The sequence below is a fragment of the Venturia canescens genome, chromosome 4, assembly GCF_019457755.1.
Source record: "Venturia canescens isolate UGA chromosome 4, ASM1945775v1, whole genome shotgun sequence".
NCBI classification, from domain to species: domain Eukaryota; kingdom Metazoa; phylum Arthropoda; class Insecta; order Hymenoptera; family Ichneumonidae; genus Venturia; species Venturia canescens.
Window position 1 is genome coordinate 12,637,587 of NC_057424.1, and position 21,650 is coordinate 12,659,236.

The 21,650-nt window shown below is 40.2% G+C and overlaps 1 protein-coding gene across 5 annotated transcripts in view; it reads right to left on the bottom strand.

Annotated features, from left to right (window-relative positions):
- Nucleotides 1–21,650, bottom strand: part of Nrx-1 (Neurexin 1) — a 216,591-nt gene that overhangs the window by 90,800 nt on the left and 104,141 nt on the right. For all 5 annotated transcript variants that reach the window (XM_043416615.1, XM_043416616.1, XM_043416617.1 and 2 more), the window contains 3 exons: nt 20,218–20,361; nt 15,846–16,006; nt 2,502–2,528 (listed from right to left, as the gene is read on the bottom strand). In XM_043416615.1, coding sequence (XP_043272550.1) covers nt 2,502–2,528; nt 15,846–16,006; nt 20,218–20,361 — 332 coding nt within the window. The remainder of the gene's footprint in view (nt 1–2,501; nt 2,529–15,845; nt 16,007–20,217; nt 20,362–21,650) is intronic.

Consider the following 21,650-nt stretch of genomic DNA (forward strand, 5'->3'; position numbering starts at 1 on the left):
ATCGTCATTTTATTAATTTATTCGTTATTTAAAACTCAAGTTGTCCGGTCTGCTTAGCTTTTTTCTTTACTGTGCGCCTGATAAATTTGATATGGCAGATTTTTTGCTGTTATTACGTTATTGAATTGAGAAAAAGAAGGTGGATGATGAGAAAACAGTAACTTTAATAAAATAAATAAAAACACAATTTCAATCGATGCTTTTTCGTCATTCAAGCTAACATTCAACTTCTTCTGAGACAAAACGCTTTTCTTTTTAGTCAAAACAACTCGTTCCACACTCGACTAGAAACATTCCGAAACTACACGATGACCACTAATAATTCTACAATATTAACAAAATAATGAGAGAAAAACCATCGCTTGTGTGAAAGCAGTGTTTCCGTGAGTGAATGCAGAGAAGCAGCCAAGTATAGATCAAGTTTTTTCGTACCAAGGAACGATCGTATAGAATTTCTCGGTGTCGTCTAGTTGCAATGATTTCTACAGTAGTTAAACGAATGTAACATGATCATGCATTGGAAGAGCGTCGTCACAATCTTATTTCCCCTGGGGTTCGTCCAGCTATTTTGAACCAGCAATTATCGCTTTCGAGGTAAACGTTTGTTCTGGAAGATCACGAGGCAACAATGGTTTGAAGTAGTATACCAAATTCAAAACGGTAAGACTGAGACATAAAAAGACGAAGCTTTTATACGTAAAAGAAGAAATGAAGATAGAGCGTTGAAGATTTAGGGGCAGACCGGATGAGCGGGAGAGCCAGAGAAAAAGAGAAGAAGAGAGGAAGAGAAAGTGAGCCCGGAACGAGAAAACTTGAAGCGGTTGGCCGTTGCGGCTGCGGACTTGCCCGTTATACTTTTATTTATACGGACTATTTTCTTTACCTCTTGTATCTTGGCCTAGTTGAAAAACACACTCACATATTCGAGCATATGCAGATACGAAAACGTATAAATATATGCGGGAAGAGCGGGACGAACGATTTCGAGCGGGATGAAACTACCAGCAGCTTCGTTTATTTCTCGGTCTCTTCTTTCAAACACAGACACAGATGCAAGCGAGTGCACACATTCGTTCTCATATCCATGAAAACAGGGAGAAGAGGACCTTTTCACCCGGTCTCGTCGCGTCTCATACTCTCGACCCACAGTTTCAACGACGCAGAAGGGAGCAGCCGGCGCGTCCGTCTGGTCGAGCGCTCTCGTGGCAACGTCACGAAAATGAAATTTCAAATGATTTGCATTTTGATTTAATTTATTCCACTTGTACAACTGGAGGGAGCTCACAAGGCTAGTAAAGCCCTGCGCAAAGAAACGTTTGTACCTGTCGCATTGACGTATGTGTGACGCGACGAAGCAGATGTATACGGTAAGCTCGTATGCCTCGGTATCTCTGTATGTGCGTATACACAAAGATTTCAGAAGCACAAACGAACTCTGGCATTTTTCAACGGATATGGAAACACAAAACTTTCATTTTAGAATGGATTTTTTCTGTCTGACGACAGTTTCAACCATTCGTAAGTCAGAGTAGCAAAACATTAGGAAATTTAGAAATACTTTATTAATTAATTTATTGTTTTGTTTTAAATTATTGTTTTTTCAAACTGTTGTGTCAACTTCAACCTTGTGTGTTCAAGATTTGAGATTTTTCTCTTTCACCCTTATCCTTCTCTCGATGTCAAAGATGCCAGCAAAAACAACGACTGGATGGCGTTTTACCATTCCGTGTTACCATGAAAAAAAGACAATGTCACGACACGGGTTAAGAAATGGTAAGCCCTTAAAGTTGTCATCCTGCTGTACAGAACAAGTATCGTAGGAACGGTGACGAGAAGTCAAGAATTCCTTTCACGGAAAACACGCGGACTAACGATGAGAGCCAGTGTGAACGACCATGAAAGCGAAACAAACGCCTCGGGTTTTTTCACGCTCTTATCCCCCCTCCCCGCCCTTCCCTTTCCTGTCGCTATCATTTTTTCCTGTGCACCTAAGTTTTTCCAAGACCTCAAAGAAAAATGTAGCACTGTCTCAAACGCCTTTGGGTATTTTTCTTAACGTCATTTTGAAGGCTTATCTCGAAGGACGTCCCTGGTAGCTACGAGAAGGAGCGCGCATCGTGCGAAAATAAGAGTGAGGGAGGTTTTTTTCACGCCCAGAGCGAAAGAAAACGCGAGCGTCAGCGGGATGGAGGCGAGAATCTCCCTCGGGCTTTCGTGAGGGAAAAGCATGGAAAAATGAATGAATAAAGAAAAATGAAGAGAGAGAGAGAGAGCAACGAAATAGAAAGCCTGAGAGTGCGACGGAGTAGGGGTTCTTATGGCGGAGCAGATTCTCTTAAAAATCCGAGGAAATAAAAAAATGAAGCTTCTTTCTGGTCAAATACATCTTCAAAGGATCACGATTTTCATTCGCATGAATTTATCAGGATTCCCCCCTTTTATTACCTAATTATTCAATTTCAAAATAAATATGAATATCCGGATAAAGAAAGATTACTTACTTTGCAGAAACTCGTGATCGATGATATCTGTAACAAAAAAGGAACAAATTTTAGTCATTAATCTGACGATGAAAAAATGTATTTTTAGAATTTCAATATTTATTTCTTTATTTTAGAGCGTAAAATGTTTATACATTCAACCTCGGTTTATTAATGCAACGTCGATGTAAGTTTTGCGTAGCATATTCTCCATGTTTGATCGATTTCCCAACAAAATTTGAAGCTCTAATTAATGACCGTGGCTTCGATAATCACCGTACGAAGCCATACGTCACGCGGTAACAACATTTTCGAAGATTTCGTGCACGCAGGAAGCGTTGTACCCATATTAATTATTGTTCAGTAAACCGCGTTTTCCGTTGTACACGTTTATGCACCGTAATGCATTTGTAAGGTCGTGATTAATTTTTGTTCCTCTTAACGAGAAATCCGAGACATTTTTTATTAACTGAGTCTGCACATCAACACCAGAAATCAACGAAATACCGCAGATTTTTGAAACTAAAGCGCGAGAAAATGAATGTATTTTTTCAATTTTTTCTCCCGGGTGATGATTTTGGTTTATGGACAAGCATACTCGTGCGACCCCCGAACTTTTCATTTGCAATCATATCGCCCCCGCCCCTCCCCCACCTATTTGGCGTTTCAGCATCTCTCCATTAGCAAATAAAGTGTACCCTCGAGGATTCATGACAAGAACGTTAATTTACGACTAACCACCTTTCTTTCTACACGCTCTTCCAACAACACCGTACTTTTTAAAACCATTTACTCGATGTAGCTTCGAAGATTTATAACAGTGTCAATTATAAGTGAGTTACGCAGGCTGTTCTATGGCCGCTCCCATCCGTGAAGTTAAGCCTGCAAATCTAACGAGCTTAAAAGGGGGCCAATGTTTTATAAATCGGACGGAAAGCTGAATTTTTTTACAACAGTGAGATTTTATGTTTGCTCAACACTTCGTTACTTCTTTGTTATAACCTTTACGAGCTTCAAGTTTCAACACTACACTAGACCACTACTTTCGAGGAACACCTACGACTAACGAAGCTGATCGTCCTTTTTCACTTCTTCGATATAGAATTAGAGAGACCGCAATTTTTTATTGTAATTATCGCAAAAAATGTCATTAAAATATTGACGAAATGAAGATTTTCATTGAAAAAAGTCGACATTTTATTCGATATAAAAAATCGTTGTTCATTCGTTAAAATTTCAGTGGATAATAGTTTCATCGGTTCATTTGAATCGTACAGAATCGCTACCGTTCAATAAAATAGACATCTGAAAATTCAGTAATCAATTTTACGACTAAATATCACTTTTGTTACATCAAGTTCTTTCAAGTATTACGTTCTCCCAAATATTTACTACTCAATCGAAGAAATTTCAATGTACAACAACGACGAGTCACAAAAGCGTACTGTCACATTATATTCGAATATAATTCATCCAATAAAAATAATGAATAATCGACTCTGAGCCTGTCCACTGTACCAATCGCATCGTCGTACCATTCGTTTTTCGAGAATTCTTTGAAACAGCTAGTACTGGATATTTTTCGTCCGCGTATGTCCGAAATAGCGTTTGATGGGTGAACGATTGAATTAACGAAGGAGCAGTACGGATGCACGTGTGTTTAGTCGAGAGTAAAATTGCAGGACCATGCAAGGGAGCAATCAGATTTTTCTATTTCGCATTGTTCCATGAGTGGTAAAAGGTAAAAAAAATCTTCCTAGTAAATCGGCTTTACTATTTCTGAACGTACGTTTCACTCAAAGTCATTCAAGTCGCTATACATCGGTGAAGATAAATTGATTGATTTACAGAATTTCTCTAGAATTATTAACAATTGTCGGAGTAAAGCACACAATTTGGCCGGAAAAAATGGTTCGTTAGTGTTATAGAAATTGAATTTTTGGGTAGAAATATGGTTTTGATGATGGAACATAGTGGGATAAATCTATGGATCTGAATTTATATACAGCATAGTGATATATCTATAAATAGCGACGAGAGAGTGCGATGATAAATTTAACCACGTCGTTATGGCTATGTAACGGTTCATTAAATTTTCTATTAGACTCGTGTGTGTGTGTGTGTGTGTGTGTGTGTGTGTGTGTGTGTGTGTGTGTGTGTGTGTGTGTGTGTGTGTGTGTGTGTGTGTGTGTGTGTGTGTGTGTGTGTGTGTGTGTGTGTGTGTGTGTGTGTGTGTGTGTGTGTGTGTGTGTGTGTGTGTGTGTGTGTGTGTGTGTGCGCGCGCGTGTGTGGGGTTAATAGCTGTGGCTCGCTACTCCCACTCTCTTGAACTTCACGCGTCCTCGACAGCTACGGAATTTCGAGTTTTGCAGCAGTGGCTCTTGAAGCTCATCGCTGTACCGGAAATGACGAAATGACGAGGGAGGAAACGAGAATCGAGCTCTTGGAAAGGGTTACATCAACGAGGGTGTCTATATACGCTTTATGCTAATCAATGCTTAGCTGCGATGGGTGTATGTTTCATTTTAGTGCATATCATCTTTTCATCGTTGCTCATGGTAATTCCCCTGCGAAGTTTGATTATTTCTTTGAATTCTATAAAGTCACTTTGCTCGCTATTCCCCTGCATAAATTGAGGAAAAAATAAGTTGGATGCGATGAATCAGGAGTCGCGACACGTAAATTTCCATGACTTTTTGCTCGAATATCCGACTTCTACTTGAATTAGCAATCGAAGGGTGACAGCATGGATTACAGCGAACAATTGAAATGGAACTTGATTCAATGACACGAGTGAGCTGAGTTTCTCGAAATTATATGCGTCGAAATAACTTGCAAGGAATGTCTATCAAAATAGTAAACCATCGATACATTTTGATAGTATGCTATAAAAAACAATGAAACTGCTTCGAAATTGAATCGTTTCCTTCAATTGCCGGAGCATTTTGTCCGGTTGTGCAATGAAATTTTTTCCAATCACATAAATCCTCCTTTATCGATGTTTCTATCACGCCAGTCAAGCGACTTTAAGCGTGGGCTTGTCTTTACATGCCACGCAGGTAACACTAGCGATGCCACCATCAGCTTCGTCATCGATGGAAGAGTACAAAGTCGCGCGAAAGGGTCTGAGGCGTGGCTCTAATCGAGGTTGCGTTGTTGTTGATGCTACGTGCGAAACATGGGTGCTAATTAACTTCAAGTACCATAATGCGGTGCAGCCTCCCTCGATGGCACGCCTCACCAACGAGCTGCACACAATCGGGGGTTGTATTATAACCGGAAACTCTCGAGCCGGCTCTCTCTTTCGCCCCCTCGAGGTTGAGAGCTCGGCGAGAGGAGACGCGTGTAACGCAGAACGGCGGGTAAAATGGCGAGAAATTAACGCTGCCTATAGTTGATACAACCGACCCCCGCGGCTAACTCTTGTTATGACTGCAAGAGTATCGCGCTAGAAGGAAGCATTCGTTCATCTCGGAAGTGTGCTTTTAGGGGAGCAGAGGGAGTTTGCCATGTTTTCGGATTAAATGCCACACATCAACCCTTTCTATACCCTGGGAGCTCTTAACTTCGAGTACGCGTCAGAACACGAAACAGCTAACGGCCGGAATTGGATAACTCTGGGAAGATCAGCTACCGCCGCTTATGAACGAAACGGTACTGGAATTACTGGATAACTGACGCGAACTCTTCCTCTTTCTGATTTATTCGAAGACACTTCTGGTACGCACCTCATTGAAAAAAGACTTCTTCTTTGAACGACGAGAGCAGGCAAAGTAAAATGAATTTCTTTTCGACGTTATTCAATAAACCGAGAATACAATCATAGAACTTTACTTTCAAGTGAGTTTATTCGATAATCATTTATAATATTTGATGCTATGAATCAACGAATTTGCTTCTAGCAATGTAGTTGAAGAGAGCAAGCCCTTTGTATTCCAGCCATGGAATGCCTGGCGTTGCACTGGTATGATTGAATCGAACTTGCACATTTCCGAAAACGTCAATTATACCTGCAGCAATAATGTACCAGGAAAGCTCTGGTATAGTTTCTGGAATTCGCCATCATGGAGTTCATCATCGATATTCAATTGTGTAATTTCATGTAATCATACAATAATGATTGGGCTTGCAATGAAATTTTTAATAGATCCGCGACCTTAAGCTATGTATTTTGATAATCGATATTAAATAAACCACGAAATTCCCTCTTGGGAAAAAAATTACGGATAAATACATTGATGCACGATACCGCACAAAAAAAATGAAAGAAAACATTACAATCCTACAGCACCCAAAGATCTCGCTTGTAAGAATTTGCAAAACCCATGCCCATCCCCTCAATTATATTCTGACAGAGGACTAATTGAATAAATTGGAAAAGTTTCCAATTAGAAGTTACGTGCAGCACTAAGTTCATTATACCAATTCGAGGCCAAGTATTTATTAATAATTCGCAATATTAATAATCGATATTGAATCTAATCGTAAACGTGAATAAATCTAGCGAATGATAGCGCACATCTACAACGAAGCGAATTCGCATACAGATAAGAGAACGGTACACGGGACGAAGTGCGAAGCGAACTTTCCCCATGATGCTACGATTTTGGAATTCTGCGATGTTGGGCGATGCATTGTTTACCAAAGCGAGATGGGTATCTGGCTAATTGGCTCTGGATTTGGAGTAACGCGAGGAGTTCTGTGGCGGGCAAGTTGAGAAAATGTTATGTTGGCCACTGATGAGAGAGAGGGAGGAAGAGAGAGAGTCGCACATACTTGGGCATCGTGTATGGCAGGAGCGGAGGGGAAACTACGAGGGGGGCTGACGAACGATAGTACGGAGGTGAGTTATCACGCGGGTACTGATGAGGAAGGCTGACCCGGTCGCTTATTGCGCGTAACACGCTCATATACTTCTCTCGTTACAAATACAGCGAAATATCCACACGTGAGTTCGGTGAACATCGGCGATGCACACACGCTCGAGCATTATTTTCCGGACGGATGAACGACGAGGCTCGAGGTTTATTGGCGTACTGGCTATATAACTTGGCCAGCTCGGCCACATAGTGCATTATAGTAGAAGCGTGCGCGTCCCTGTATATGTTCCGCCTGGAATATGAGCCCGGTATTATTAACTCATCCGATGAGGGAATCTCACTTCGTTGAAGCTTTAACTGCGTCTAGCTCCATGACGAGATTATACCGTGCCACGAGAGCTGCTTCCCTCGTCTCGCACTCTCCCTTCTCGTTATCTTTGCCTGATTTTCTATAGGTAAATATGTTGGTTTGGCCAGCAGCCTCTTCCAAGCTTTAAACGTTCTGGGCGACTCAACATAATATCTAAAATATACGAGTAACCGTAAAGTTTGTTTCTTGTTCGTATAACAAAACATACTGTGGAGGATTTAACTACGGCCGATAAGAGATCACGTCAAAATGGGCAGGGAAGCGAGAGCCAGGGAGAGAGAGAGAGAGAGGAACAGTAATGAGCTTAAAGAAGGCTTACACAGCCGCTTGAATCAATGAAAGGCTCCTGCATATCATTATACAGGAATTACAGGGTAGCTTTTCAGTACTGTTTATATTAACCGCACACTAAATGAAGAGCATAACTTTTTGAAATGTAGTCATGAAAACCCTGTTTGTTATTTAAATGTTGGATAGAAAATTCTCGATCACCGATGCTCCGTAAGCAAAAGCATTTTTATCGAAATCCGAAAAAGTTTATCGGATTCATGAAATTGTTTTTAAAACCGAAATTTTTTCAAGCCAAGAACGCCATCTGAATTTATCGCAGCGTGTGTGTTGTATCGGACATTTATTTAGGAGTTTACAGGGGTACTTTGCATTTTCCAATTTTTGCGGTTCACCAAATATAATGCAATAGCCGTACGTATATAGTGAATATTTTATTATGTTGTGGATTATGTAGGTGTATGTACACTTTACTCGGTGCACTGCATATTCTTAGCTTATATATGTGTAGCGAGAGGTGTTCGTATATGCGCATGAATGCAAGCCGAGAAAAGAGGTCGTGGCCCTTTTATCCTCGCTCGCCAAGGATGTCGATAGCTCATAATCCTCGCGTAATCCTGGATTATGCCCACCCTGTCACGGCTGTGGATGCCGTTCAAGTTCCCTGCTCCGCGCTGTACGTATATCCATGTATACATAAAAAATATATATTCGTATATATATCCCGCTTGTTCTCTCGCTTCCTCTTTTCAGGCATCCGAGGTATGAAAGAGCCGGTGTGTTGGTGTGGATCGAGAGTAAAGCGCCACCCCCTGTGAATCCTCTTGCCTCCTCTGACTATCCTAGTATTCCCTGGAGAACTCTTGCGTATGCGGCATCGGGCTATTTCCCATGAAATTGCAAATTCACAGATCGCTTTACGCCTCGTTCGGTCATTCCAGAAGTAAACGTCATAACGTGTACGAGAAGTTATGCTATTTTCCTCACCCATTTTTATCCTGACCCTTTTTATTCACATTTTTTTCTTAAATATTCGTTATCAACCAGTGGGGAGCTCCACGCTCGTGGTCATCGTGGAGCATTCTTGCGAATGGAGAGATCGCAGGCTATTCGTGAAAGTTTTTACTCTATTTAATCTCAAATCGGAAAAATTGACGTTTATAACTGCGAAGTATCCTGCTCGCAATATTATTATCGAACGGAACACCATATTTTTTATAAAAATTCAACGTATGCACGTGAAATTTAATCGTGTAGATTATCATTCCATCTTGTCTCATGCAGTCGTAAAACTGAGGAGCGAAATACGACACTCTGTTCTAATGTCCAATAATAAAGTTGTATTCGAATGTTTAATTAATGAAATTAAATAATTAATTAAATGAAATTTTTATTCGTATATACGGATGAGTATTCTTATTCCACATATCCGACAACTATCGATCCAACCATTATTTCGAAATGCTTCCTTTTGATGAGCATTAGAAGATGAATTTTGTCTGGAAATCTGTATGAGAGGTCATACTGTTGCTGAGAGTGCGAAGGAACATGCAACTTGTGCAAAGCTGCGAAAGGAAAAATCTGCAAAACGGCCAATCTCATTTATTCAGGCGCGTCGCGTCTGCCGCGTCCATGGTTGCGTGAAAAAAAAAGAAAAATCTGTGAATACGTAGTTGAAAAAAACGTCACAAGAGAGCAAAGTGAGTAGCATACTAGAAGTAAAGAAGTGAGGAAAAAACATTTTTACGATTGCGTTTTAGTGTAATGTTTTCCTCTTTGTTTCGTTTTTTCTCAGCCATAACGGACCTCCCACGCCATAGAAATTTGTCAAGTACGTCTCTCGTGTTACGTATTACGTGAGCAAGTGAGAGTACCAAAATTGTCGGTAGAATGGAAGCGTGAAGCCCCTTGCACCTTGAAAAAAAAAGAAATGGAAGGTCTTTTCTGTGAACACGTAAAACGTGCAGTTTTTTTTTAAGTATATGAATAAATACCAGACGTACCAATGCGTCACTGAAAGTATTGTAATGGGGTGCGTACAATTCAAGAGCGAGGCCATTTTTTCTGTATTCTTAGGGGATGCTACAAACAGCCCTCTGCGTGCCTGCGTGCCTCTTCGTCAGTAGGAGGAATAACAATGTGTCTGGGATTTTTCGTCTCGTCGCTATGCGTGAAAAACTATACAAATCTTTTCAGACTTTAAATAAACGATATCGTAATTTGTTTCGCAAGTGCAGAAATCAAGCGTGGAAAGCTGTCGTGATTGATGAACGTTTAATTAGCGAGTTGCTTTGAAAAGTATTTGAAAACTGAAAGTTTTCGCAAATGAGCGTCTCTATTTTTTGCGGGGATATGGGGAGGATATCCTCGTTCGATTTTTCATCGATAAGTTGGAAAGAAGATGCGAACGACGACAATTTGTCTCAGGGGACTAGGTTATACTGAGGAAAAAGCGCGAGGATATCGGATTGAAACAGCTGTGTCTTCCTCGATATGATATTCAAGGAAGTTACGAAGGTTAAGGACCGATACAAAAATCTCTCATTTTTTCTACTTGCTCTTCTCTCTCGCTCTCGCGCGGCATTTTTCCGTCTCGTGGGATAACGTCAACGCGTGGTAGAAGATAACACATTTGCCATGGAGCAGGACGCGACAGATATACACGTATGCATGTGTATAAAGATCGATGCTCCTCGATCGCTTCCGCTTCATCAATCATAAGAGATGCCGCACGAACGTTCTCGCGACGAGATCTCATTCTCGTTTTCTCTCTTGCTCCCTCCCCCTCCCGTGCTCCGACGAACTCGAATCTCCAATGCGAATATAACGCGCTTTGGGCGAAACGCCAGCGGGCGTGATCGTATATGAGGATGGCTTGACGGATATACGAATCGAGGCAAGAAGAGAGAAACGTTATGAGATATAACTCGTTCGATAACCGCCTCCGCTCTCACCAAATCTGTCGTAGACCGATTTCAGAGAGGATCCAAATTTCTCGTCGTCAATCTCGTAAATTTGCTCGTTTTGCTTCTCGATGATTGAGAATCTTCAATCTTGTTTCATTATTCATTTCCTATCGGAAAGTTTCATATGGCAGTTTAAAGAGTTTTGGCTGTAAAACGACCAAAGAGAATATTACACAGGTTCGTCAAGGTACACGGAGAATACGAAGCCCAAAATTTTAGAGGAAAGTACTAGGAATTTGGCATCTTGAGGACAGAGTATATACGTAATGGATTGCAGCATTTATTCGAAGAGCAGTAATAAGAATTGTTCTATCCACCATAGTACAAAGACCAATACCGATACCTTTTATTCAAAAGACTCGAGAATCTTTTTTTCTATGAGCACAGCAAAAAATGTTTTCAGTCACTTAAAATGTTTATATTGTAAAGTATGCTTGGGCAACCCTGAAAAAAAAAAAAACACTCTATGGATGGTAAAATGTCACACGTATTCGGTGTATATTATTCGTGTATTCATCATAGAATTTATGCTGACAGTGAAAATTTGTGATTTACAATACATTTTTCCACTTATCAGTAAGTGCTGGTCTGACACGATGAATATAATACTCGAAAACAAAACGAAATATAGTTCTCATCATTTTTTGCTATCTCCATAAAGCTGTTTAGAATCCAAGGGATACAAAAAATTGGAAAATTTAAAAAATACCATGCTGTTTGTAATCGGTGGTTAAATACTTTGGAAATCCTTGAAAAATAATATACTCTTCGCTATGCAAAACGAATCCGTTTTTTTTCCGTGTAGAGGGGAGCTTGGAAACATTTGAAATATTCTCATTGATATTTGCCTTCCGGTTCATATTTCGTGATGAATATATTCGTTTTTGCTCATGAGTCTTTTCTTGATTCGTGCAATTTTTTCTATTCTTCATATTCGTATATAAATACCTTCAAATATTTCGGAATACATTTAATCTCCATTATTTCCTGCCCGTTGGGTAAACCGCATGAATCAGGTTATATTTTGTTATTATTTTGAATGTTCATGGAGTCAAAATGTAGTTTGCCAACAAAATTTGTAGACAGCCTGCCAAATTACCAAAAGGATTTGAGAAACTATTTTCATTGGAAATGAACGTTTACGGATAGTGTATATAACCTTATTGATAATGCAAGTTGCGATTCAAATTTAATGAGATCTCGTCTGGCCCAGTGGCACTAACAGAACGGTGGGAAATGTAAACGCAATCTCGAAAATGCCGTAACTTTGCACACAATGAATCAATTACGAGCTTCTTTGGATCGTTTCATTGAAGAGAATGCCTAAACCAACTGTAATAATGATTACTCGAAGCTCTAGGAACGGTCTACAAGTAAAAAAAAATCTAAGAATGAGCCAGTGACCTACATTTTTGAGTGCAATATTATAAACTAGTGTGTTGGGGGCTTAAATCTGAGCTCGTCAAGTGTTTTGGAATCGATAATATCATAAAAACCAGACAATCAAAAAGGTTCAATATTCATTAATACCTAAAAAAATGTTCTCTCGATTTTATTCAAAAATAGGTTGTCGCAAATGCACGAAAACTCAACCTAACGTGAATTTATTATTTTCATCGATATTTATAACAAAAATCCCAACGTTCAGTAACGATTTGCTGTCTCGATATTCGATATTCGAGGAAAATTGTGCATCGCTTCGTAACTGGACATAAAATATATTGGAATATTATATTCGCCTCACCCTTTGATATTTCAATGAAGTATTGGTATTCTGAAAATACAATAGAAGCGTGTGTCGGTGGTGAGGTCGTTGGTTGGAACACACCGTACCTTCTCGTGGGTTCACGGCCTCTTCTCTTTCCACTCGGTCTTGGACAAAATTATTCTCGCTCGCTTGCTCGCACCCTTGTAGGCTATATGTGCTGCGCAACGCGAAAGTACTTGATTTTTAACGAATGCGCCTAGCTGGAAAGCAGAATCCTCAGTGCCCGGAGCAACGGCACTTGGCCCAAGCCAATTTGCAAACTTTCCGGCCACAGTCAGTAAGTGAGAGAGCTGGAAGAGCCGAAATAGAGGAGGGAGAACGAGAAGGAAAAAGAGAAAGAGAGAGGGACGTCAAGTGCCGCACCGGCCGAGTTCCCTCGCTCCAAACCTTCCACCTGCACTTATTCGGCTATATATACCTGTGTGTGATTTACTCTTTACCGTACACGTGTACGTGCATTATACAGAGAGCTCTCTGAGAGGCGGAATTTCATCGCCAGACATTTTCGTGAGCTTTAAGAACCTCCTATATTCGTATGTACAGGGCGCGTCTAATACATACATTATGGCAATACATATTCGCACACATGGACATTTACTCAAGTGTACGATCATTAACAGGATGGGACGAAATTAAAGTCGGGTGCAGCGAGACGCACAGCACACTGCGGCGTGTGAAACGCGCAAATGCGTTTTAACCCTTGGTCACGTTGATTCGCTTACTTGACTCGTGAGTCGGCATACAGACGGGATAATATCTTGTTAGTTCACTTGTAGCTTCCTGAATTGTATACTCGTATTCGAGTCGGTAAACTCATCGGCTGACAGAAGTTACTGTCCGAATATATGAATTGAAAAGTTTTTTTCCCTCAACGACGGAGTTATGCCCACTTCTTTGTTGCAGGATGTGCTTTTTGGAATTCATCATTCGTTAAAAGTTCGATAATCCTACGAATTCGAGTGAAGCGACGTTCGATACAACCCCCTGATTTTGTTAATGAACGCATAGTTCTTCCTTAAAATAAATACGTACAACGATCCAAATGTATTTTAGAATGCAAAAGTTAAAGGAAATCATGAATTAAGGGCTGTGAACAGTGTAAACGGTTTACGTGTTTTTTGCTTATTTTATAAATAAAAATTTGTGTAATGGAATTAAATAAAACCTTGCACACATCTTTCACGTATTCAGAAATACTGGAAAATTTTTAAAAATTTTTTTCATGCTATTCTTTTGAACGATGGTGTGCTGAAAATGGCTGAAATTTGAATCAAGTCGCTGAGATAAAAACTCTTTCCGTTTTGCTGTCAACGCACCGTACAAAAAATATGCCATGAAAAGAATTGACAAAAAATTGTTCCAGTACTTCTGAGTATGCAAAAAATATTTACAAGGTGCAAGTCCATCGGACCAATTATTATTTATTCAAGAAACAAAGAGCACCTAAAATTCCAATGTTTACACTGTCCATATATAGTCCCTGAGAGGATGGATCAGTCGCGACATTTGAGCACAAGCGTATAGCTGAAATAAAATTCGTAACTAAATGAAAAACCTGCATCGCATTGAAAGATAAAATTAACCGAATAATACTCTGTGCGCATGTATTTGATAAATGCTTTTTGCATGAACTCAAATGAAACGAATGGACGCGGACGAAAGTGCCAATGCGTCTCTCACGGTCGACTTATTCTCCCGTTATAAAGCATAGTTTTGGCGAACAAACAGTAGTCGAAGATATATGTAGCGTATACGCGCGCAGTGAGATGGATATAGCGCCTATTGATAGAGAGGGTAATAGGCATACAATGAAAAGGGCTATTTGAACGGGAGCAGTACGGACGCGTTTGGTCGACGAGGCGATGAGGGAGAGAAGAGACGGAAACGAGCGTTGGTGACGAGGCACGAAGGCCGAAAATAGGACTTTGGAGAGTATAACGAGTTTCGCGCGCCCCGAGATCCGTCGCGTTCCCTGTGTTCTCTCACCCTCTCGAAAGTCGTGACGTCGACGCGTAAATAATCACTCGAGAGGGCGCGCTGCACTGGACGTTCCGTTGCATTGCGTTAACGATCGGTCTCTAACAGCCCCTATCTCGCCTCTTCTACACGCAGCTACCCATTCTACATATATATGTTTATGTAATTTTCAGAAAATCCGATAGTCCCGTTCAGAAGCCGCATCCATGCGTCAACAATTTTGTTCGCGGCTAATTCTCCGTCGACGACTAAATTGAACGGGCTTTTACGATGAATAAATAAATGCACTTATATAACCTCGATATTTTATCGTAAAGTATATTTACTTTATATATTCCCATCCCCCATCCATTCGTACCCGCCTCATGTGTATGCGCACGTTCATAAATTACGGTATACTATTTTATTACACGAACTGTTTTATGCACCGTGTGTCTTTTGTATTTTATCAGAAATGGCTCTCGCACCGTTTTTACTCACTATTTCTCTCCGAGTCATTATCCACTGTTTTATTGCTATTGGGCTGGAGTTTCATTTGTTTCAAAACAAAATCATTATTTGTCGATGAAATATTGCGACTAGTCAACCAAACAATGAATGTATGGTGGTCGGAGACCGGACGTACTAACAGTGAAAGAGTTCGAGGGCCCTGAAGAATTTCTGTCATAATTGTGAAAACGAGGAGACAATGGGAGCATTTTTAGATATTTATTCAGCCGAATTCGTATTTTCGTTTCCAAAGTATAAGACAGTACACGTCGTTTTTTAATAAAAATAAATAATTTATATAATTACGAGTTGAATTCTGAGCCTAAATGACATTTTACGCAGATTATTATTTCATAGCTACGAAAATGTAATTTTTTTGTAATGTTAATTTCAGTGCACGCGCTTCCGTGCATTATGTGCTAAATAAAACCAACGTGTCGTGGTTAAACAGTAATAATTCAAAAAAATTGGTTTTCTGATCATGAACGTTATTTTTGCACTTGTTTCTACTTTTCTGTGCCTTACAGTATATCAAGGAATAACAAAATTCCTCGTGAACCATCATTTCTCCAAATTTAGTCACTCAATTATTCAATGCTGTTTCATGTAAGAAATCCACGAGTAATGAATATTAGAAGCATGATAAGATGTTTAAAAATCCATAAAAAATCATTTCCATCGACTCACCTCTTGGACCCTCCGATGAACGATTATTTTATGCCACTGATTGTCATCGAATCGTACCCTCGCCGGTTTTATGTGGAGATCGAGCCTTCCATTAGCTAATGTCATGCCAACAGCTGCACCGCCATCCTTGAGCGAGATTGCCAGATAATCACCACCCTCGCCTGAAACGCAAGAGCGATTTAATTGAATGATTGATGATTAAGGGCAGATTTAATCTCGCGATTGTTGAAAAAATCGGAGGGTTTAAACTTTGAATTACTTAAAAAATTCAAGAACCCAAAAATCTTTCATTTTTTCCACATCGCAGTCTGAGATAGGGAATATTACAGAATCGATTTTCAATTATTTAAGGACTCAATCACGAGAGAATCTTGATTTCTGCTTGATTTCTGTGACAGCGCTGCCCCAGATTATCTCGCAAGGATTTTGGCAGCAAGAGATCTTTCAATATATGAATTATAAACAGGTGAATAGAACATTGACACAAAAGCACTGACGAATTGAATTGTAATATTGATTTAAATTCACAAAATACCGGATGAAATGAAAATCTAAATTGTGATCTGATTATGAGATGTAGCAGTCGATCTTATTCACACTCGGCTTACTAATCGAGTTTTTTCACGCGAGAATCTCATTGAAAGAAAAAAAAATCCTATTGAGGATATTCCTCGTGAAAAAGAATGGTTTACATTTCCCCTCGCAAAGGATTGCCGGGGTCACGGTAATCCCGAGGTCATTAATAATTCTCAATGTTTTACATTTTTGTTTCTGAACAATTGTTTTGCGGATGGAGAGCAAGAGGTAATAAAGAAGGATAATGGATATGAGAAAAAAGGTATGCAGCATTGCGTATTGCAGCCATGGCAACACCTCCAATGCCTGAATATCTTTCTCGTTGTGCTAAAAGAGCTGCATCATCGAGGGATCCGCATTGCTGTACAGAAGGCATTCACACACCAGAGATTACGGGACTGGCCGCATACTAAAGCATAGCTTATCCACTGCGTTTCTACTATTTCGTTCCTCTGCTACAATTATTGGCCAACTAAATGGCGATGGGTTTTAAGGCACCGAGCTCTCAACGGACAGAACCTTCCAACTCTGCGTGCTCGCAATAGAGCTGTGGAGGTTCAACTAATCTTTGATAAGTTTTTACAAATTCAATCAAGTCAAAGATTCATCAGATTTTTGAAACTTTGGTGCGTCTGAGTTCTCTATTTGTTTTAAAAAAAAACATTTTAACATGAATTTTTAATGAACCAATTAAAAAATCGATAAAAAAATATCGAAAAATCATTGTTCAGCCTCGAATCTTTTGAATTTCAATAAATCTTGGAAGCTTTGCAGCAACACTGAGACAAAAGAGTCATTGCAACAACGACATGCGGCATTACGGGGTGCCAGCAATGAAATATAAGATCATCACAAGCCTAACTAAGAAATATTGAATGACCGAAATCGTTTTAGATCAAACTACAGATTCATTCTCTCCGAAAACATTGCAGCCGAATGAAAAAAATTCTTCCAATAATAACATCGATTTCTATTGAACCAATCATTTTTTTCTCACTGTACCATTAAGTATCGACATTTTATTAATCGAGAAAAAATTGACTCAATTCTTCAGTGAATTTTCTTTAACGAGTTTCACTTAAAGCCGGGATAGAGTTCTGAGTTAGAACTATACATGCGTATTGTTTATTCCAGTAGCCAGTGGTTGTCCAGTTAACAGTGTTTGTACATTGCGTATAAGTTGGTAAAGCTCGAATGCTACTGCGCCAGAATTAGAAAGGAGAGATTTCGTCTCGGTCTTGGTTTGCCGTTGCTATGCAGTTGGAGCTTTTCGTACATGCTGCGCAGCAACGTCGACAACGAAGACCCCAGTTGCTCGTTTATCCACGGATATAGTATAACCACGGATAAACTACCCATTTGGATTATGCACCACGGGACGACGTTCCACAACACTTTATCTACTTGGCTTCTCTATCTCTGCCCCCTCATGCGCCCTCGCTCTCTTCCGTTCTCTCTCACTCTGCGGCTTATTTCACTTCAGAGTTAGCGAGATCATTCTTCTCTCACACCCTCCCCCCCCCCCCCCCCACCCGTCCCGCACTGGCGTAACGAATTGCCCTTGTCAAAGAAACGCGTGTGAATTATGTGGCGGAAAATTATCGAAAGTACGCGCGAATGATCGTTCGAAATGATTGTCCTCTCGATAAATTTCATAACTGATATGGAGTTATAATAAATGGGTGGGTATAATAAATATCTTACGAGTGCGAATAAACAGCAAGATTTAAAGAGCAAATTTAAGGCAGAGTTAACGATGAGAATCCTCGTGCAATATTTGAAGTAGCGGCCGTTGATAAACTTCTATTTATGAGCCGCGCTGTTGTGAACCTTTTTCGTGGAAGAATCTTAAAAATTTGTGTGGAATTCTTGAAATTGATTGAATTTTTTTCGTGGAAATGACGGTACCGGATTTTTCGCTATGAAAGACACTGGAATTCATGTGCCGTTGGGAGAAAAATATGAATTTTTCTTTCCTCTGCCTTTTGTCTCGCTTCCGCTCATATATTTTCTCGTTCGTTTGAAAATTACGATGAGGTTAAAATAATTTAATAATGGAGATGCTTTTTGCAAAAAATGTATAAACATATAGAAGGATACGATTTTTTCAACTTTTTCGAAATACAACAGCGTTTTGTTTCGACTTGTAATGCATTTTTCGTTGACGGATGATACCGATTTCCAAACACGCGGGGTTTCAATTATGAAAAGTGGAACCTGCTGTTTCGATAATCGGAGCAGCAGCCCCTGAATCACGTTTTCTCGGAAAATCGTGAACCCCTGGGGGCAATTATCGATCCGATAGAAGGAAACGAGCGAGTGTGTGGTCTCTGCGACCCGCAATGGCTATAAACGTATATGCGAGAGACGGGACGAAGGCTTTACCGACGACCACAGAAGGCTCGGTAACGAGGAGCCGGAGGAGGAGGCGGCGGACGACGACAACGAGCCCCGTCGACGACGGGGACTATCGTAAATCTCGCGAGGCTTTAAGCGTTATATTAGCGTACACCTTTGCTTCGTTGGACGACGTTTCTTGCGGGTGTGACGATGCCAAGAGTTCCTGACTGCTGTTCTGCTCCTTTATCGAGCTGTGTAATAAGGAGCCGAAGGGATACCGAGGAGCGACTCGTCACCTCAATAAATTCGTTCCAACTTGAAAGAACAACTTTTACCTTTTCCCACATTTTAACGTCAGTTTTTAAAACACAATGCAGCTAAAGTTTTCGTACTGCTGAATTTTTGGCGAATAATTTAGTGACTTTGGCAATCCCGTCGAATCACGACTCCGTCTCAAAATAGTTTCATTTTTTTTTCACTCGATCTCGATGACTCAAAAATATTATCCAATGGAATATTAAGGAGGCGCGCGAGGAACAGCAGATGAGAACAGAGCGATTTGTGCTGAATATATTTGGCCATGTGGACGAAATATTGGGATGACTGAATGAGCGAAGCGCTTGGACTAGTGGGATGTGTGTGTGTGACTTTGATTATTGTGTATTCGGTGCCTCGTGGTTTTAAGATTTAGCTCTAAAAAATCGAAGGATTTATAAGATTTTATGTTCTCACGAGTAACAACGCTCTATACTACAGCAAATGCAGTCGTACTCGTGGGCTGGTCACGATATTGAAAAGTATTCAGACTTGGAAAATTTGCCAACTTTTCCTGAGTTATTAGTTCCCCAAAAACTACCTGTTCGATGCGAATGTTTCTGATGGAGCATCCGCAAATCTAGATTGTTGATCATTCACGTGACATTACTTCAACAGTTAATATCTGTAGATGATTTATGCAGTAATGAAAACGCACGAGCCACGATTGATGCTGACATTTCAATTTGATTTATAAACCTCTCGTCCTCTTTCTCTTCCTCGCTCACTCCTGCTACTTTTCATTTACCCTCTAAACGTCAAAAGAAATTCTCCTCTGCTCCGATTTTACCAGAGAAAACATTGATAATTCTCAAACTAAATAGTGACACTAGATAAGAACGAATTCCCTCGTTCATTTAACGCTTAACAAGTTTCCGTTGAAGTTTCGCTCTACTTGGCTATTGTAAAAATAAATCTTTCAAATAAGCTCGCGGTTGAGCGCAATAACGGAATAAAAAATAATCGTGAGAAATTCGTATTACTAAGAAGTATGTCATCACCGAAGGTGAAAGAAATACTGTATCACGTGAATGGCTGATTCGAAGCTCGTCATTAAAATGTATATCTCATGGAGAAAGAATAAATGCATATATTCTATGATAAATCTGTACGCGATATGAGAATGTGAATAAAAACTTACCAGAATAGAATAAGAGACCATTGTGCTGTCTCGTTTTGAACTGGAGGCTGATGGACTCTTGAGTGCTCAGTACGGGCTCACCTTTGCTGAGGTCAACCCCGAGATACTCGGTTCCTTTGAACGATGCCTCCGAGGGTGCTTTGTCTGCGAACGAAATGAAAGTAAATTACGTTTCTTTACGGTATAATGAGGGTAAACGTTGCTAGCCCACATTGATACGAGTACGCAGAGAGAAAACTACTCGAAGCTTTGCGGAAACTCTGACTTTTATCCGTCCCCACGTTACGCGTATATCTCTATACGAATGGGGGTAGAAAGACGTCAACGAGAAATCCACCCACTCGATTGTTTTCCCGGCAGCGCAAGACCGGCGAGACTGAGCGAGCAACCTATGGCGGGCTATTTTGGCGCAACGATCTCGGCGCACAATACTCATATGGAATAATAGGGATTCTATGCAACTGCTTTTATTCGTCAGAGGACGTACTATATGCACAAAATTATTGTATGTAGTACTTTTGCGGCTCTGCGGCTTTAACAAACTTTTCGTGTCACCATTGAACTTTACCGAAACATTTCTCGTAAGAAGGGACATTGGATAATTTGAATGTTGAATTTCGAACGGAATAATCTAAATTCCCGTTGAAAGAGCGAAGAAAGTTCAAAAACTGCTTCATTCTGAAAAAAAATAACCCTTCGACTAATCGATTTATTTTACGTGGAGGTTATAAAATCGAAAGCACACTTTAAGTTGGAAAAATCTTGATGCATTCGATCTCCTAGGGTGCAAAATGTTTATCGATTAATTGTTCATCTATTTTTAAAGATCATACCGAAAAAATTGTACGCGAGGTTTTAGCAGCACTTAGTGCAACTGTTGTTTTTAAAATTCTTGTGATTTTTTAATCCTCTTTTCGTTCAGTGTGAACTTTTGAGCTCCGTTATCGATGGGCGACGGCGATATTAGGTGTAAGCTGGGTGTACAGAGCTCCGGGAATCGAGTTCAGTAGCCTCAGGCGAGGCCATACTTGCTGGTTAGACGGCTGCTCGGTGATACTCGGGTTTGTGTATCCTTCAGTGGACGGAAAGTGATTTTTTTGAGTTTCTTGTGATGCGTGCTACCAGAAATTGATGGGAATTATAGCCGCCTGTATCGGTCGGTTTCCTCAAGCTCGGTCCTTGTTGTACAAATTCTGCGCACGCAATAGTGCATCAGAGAAGAACGACTGTAGGCAAAACTCTTGAGTGGTTTCACAGGGAGATGAGAGTCAGCGAAGTCGGTGGAGAATAGGAATTCGGTAATGGCTCGGGCTCGTGGAATCTCAGGAAAATAAATGCAGAAACATGAAAAGTAGGAAATGAAAATATTCTCGATGTTATGATATTTTCGTATTGCAGATTCTGCAGCATGCCGCAGACGAGTAGCTGCAGTA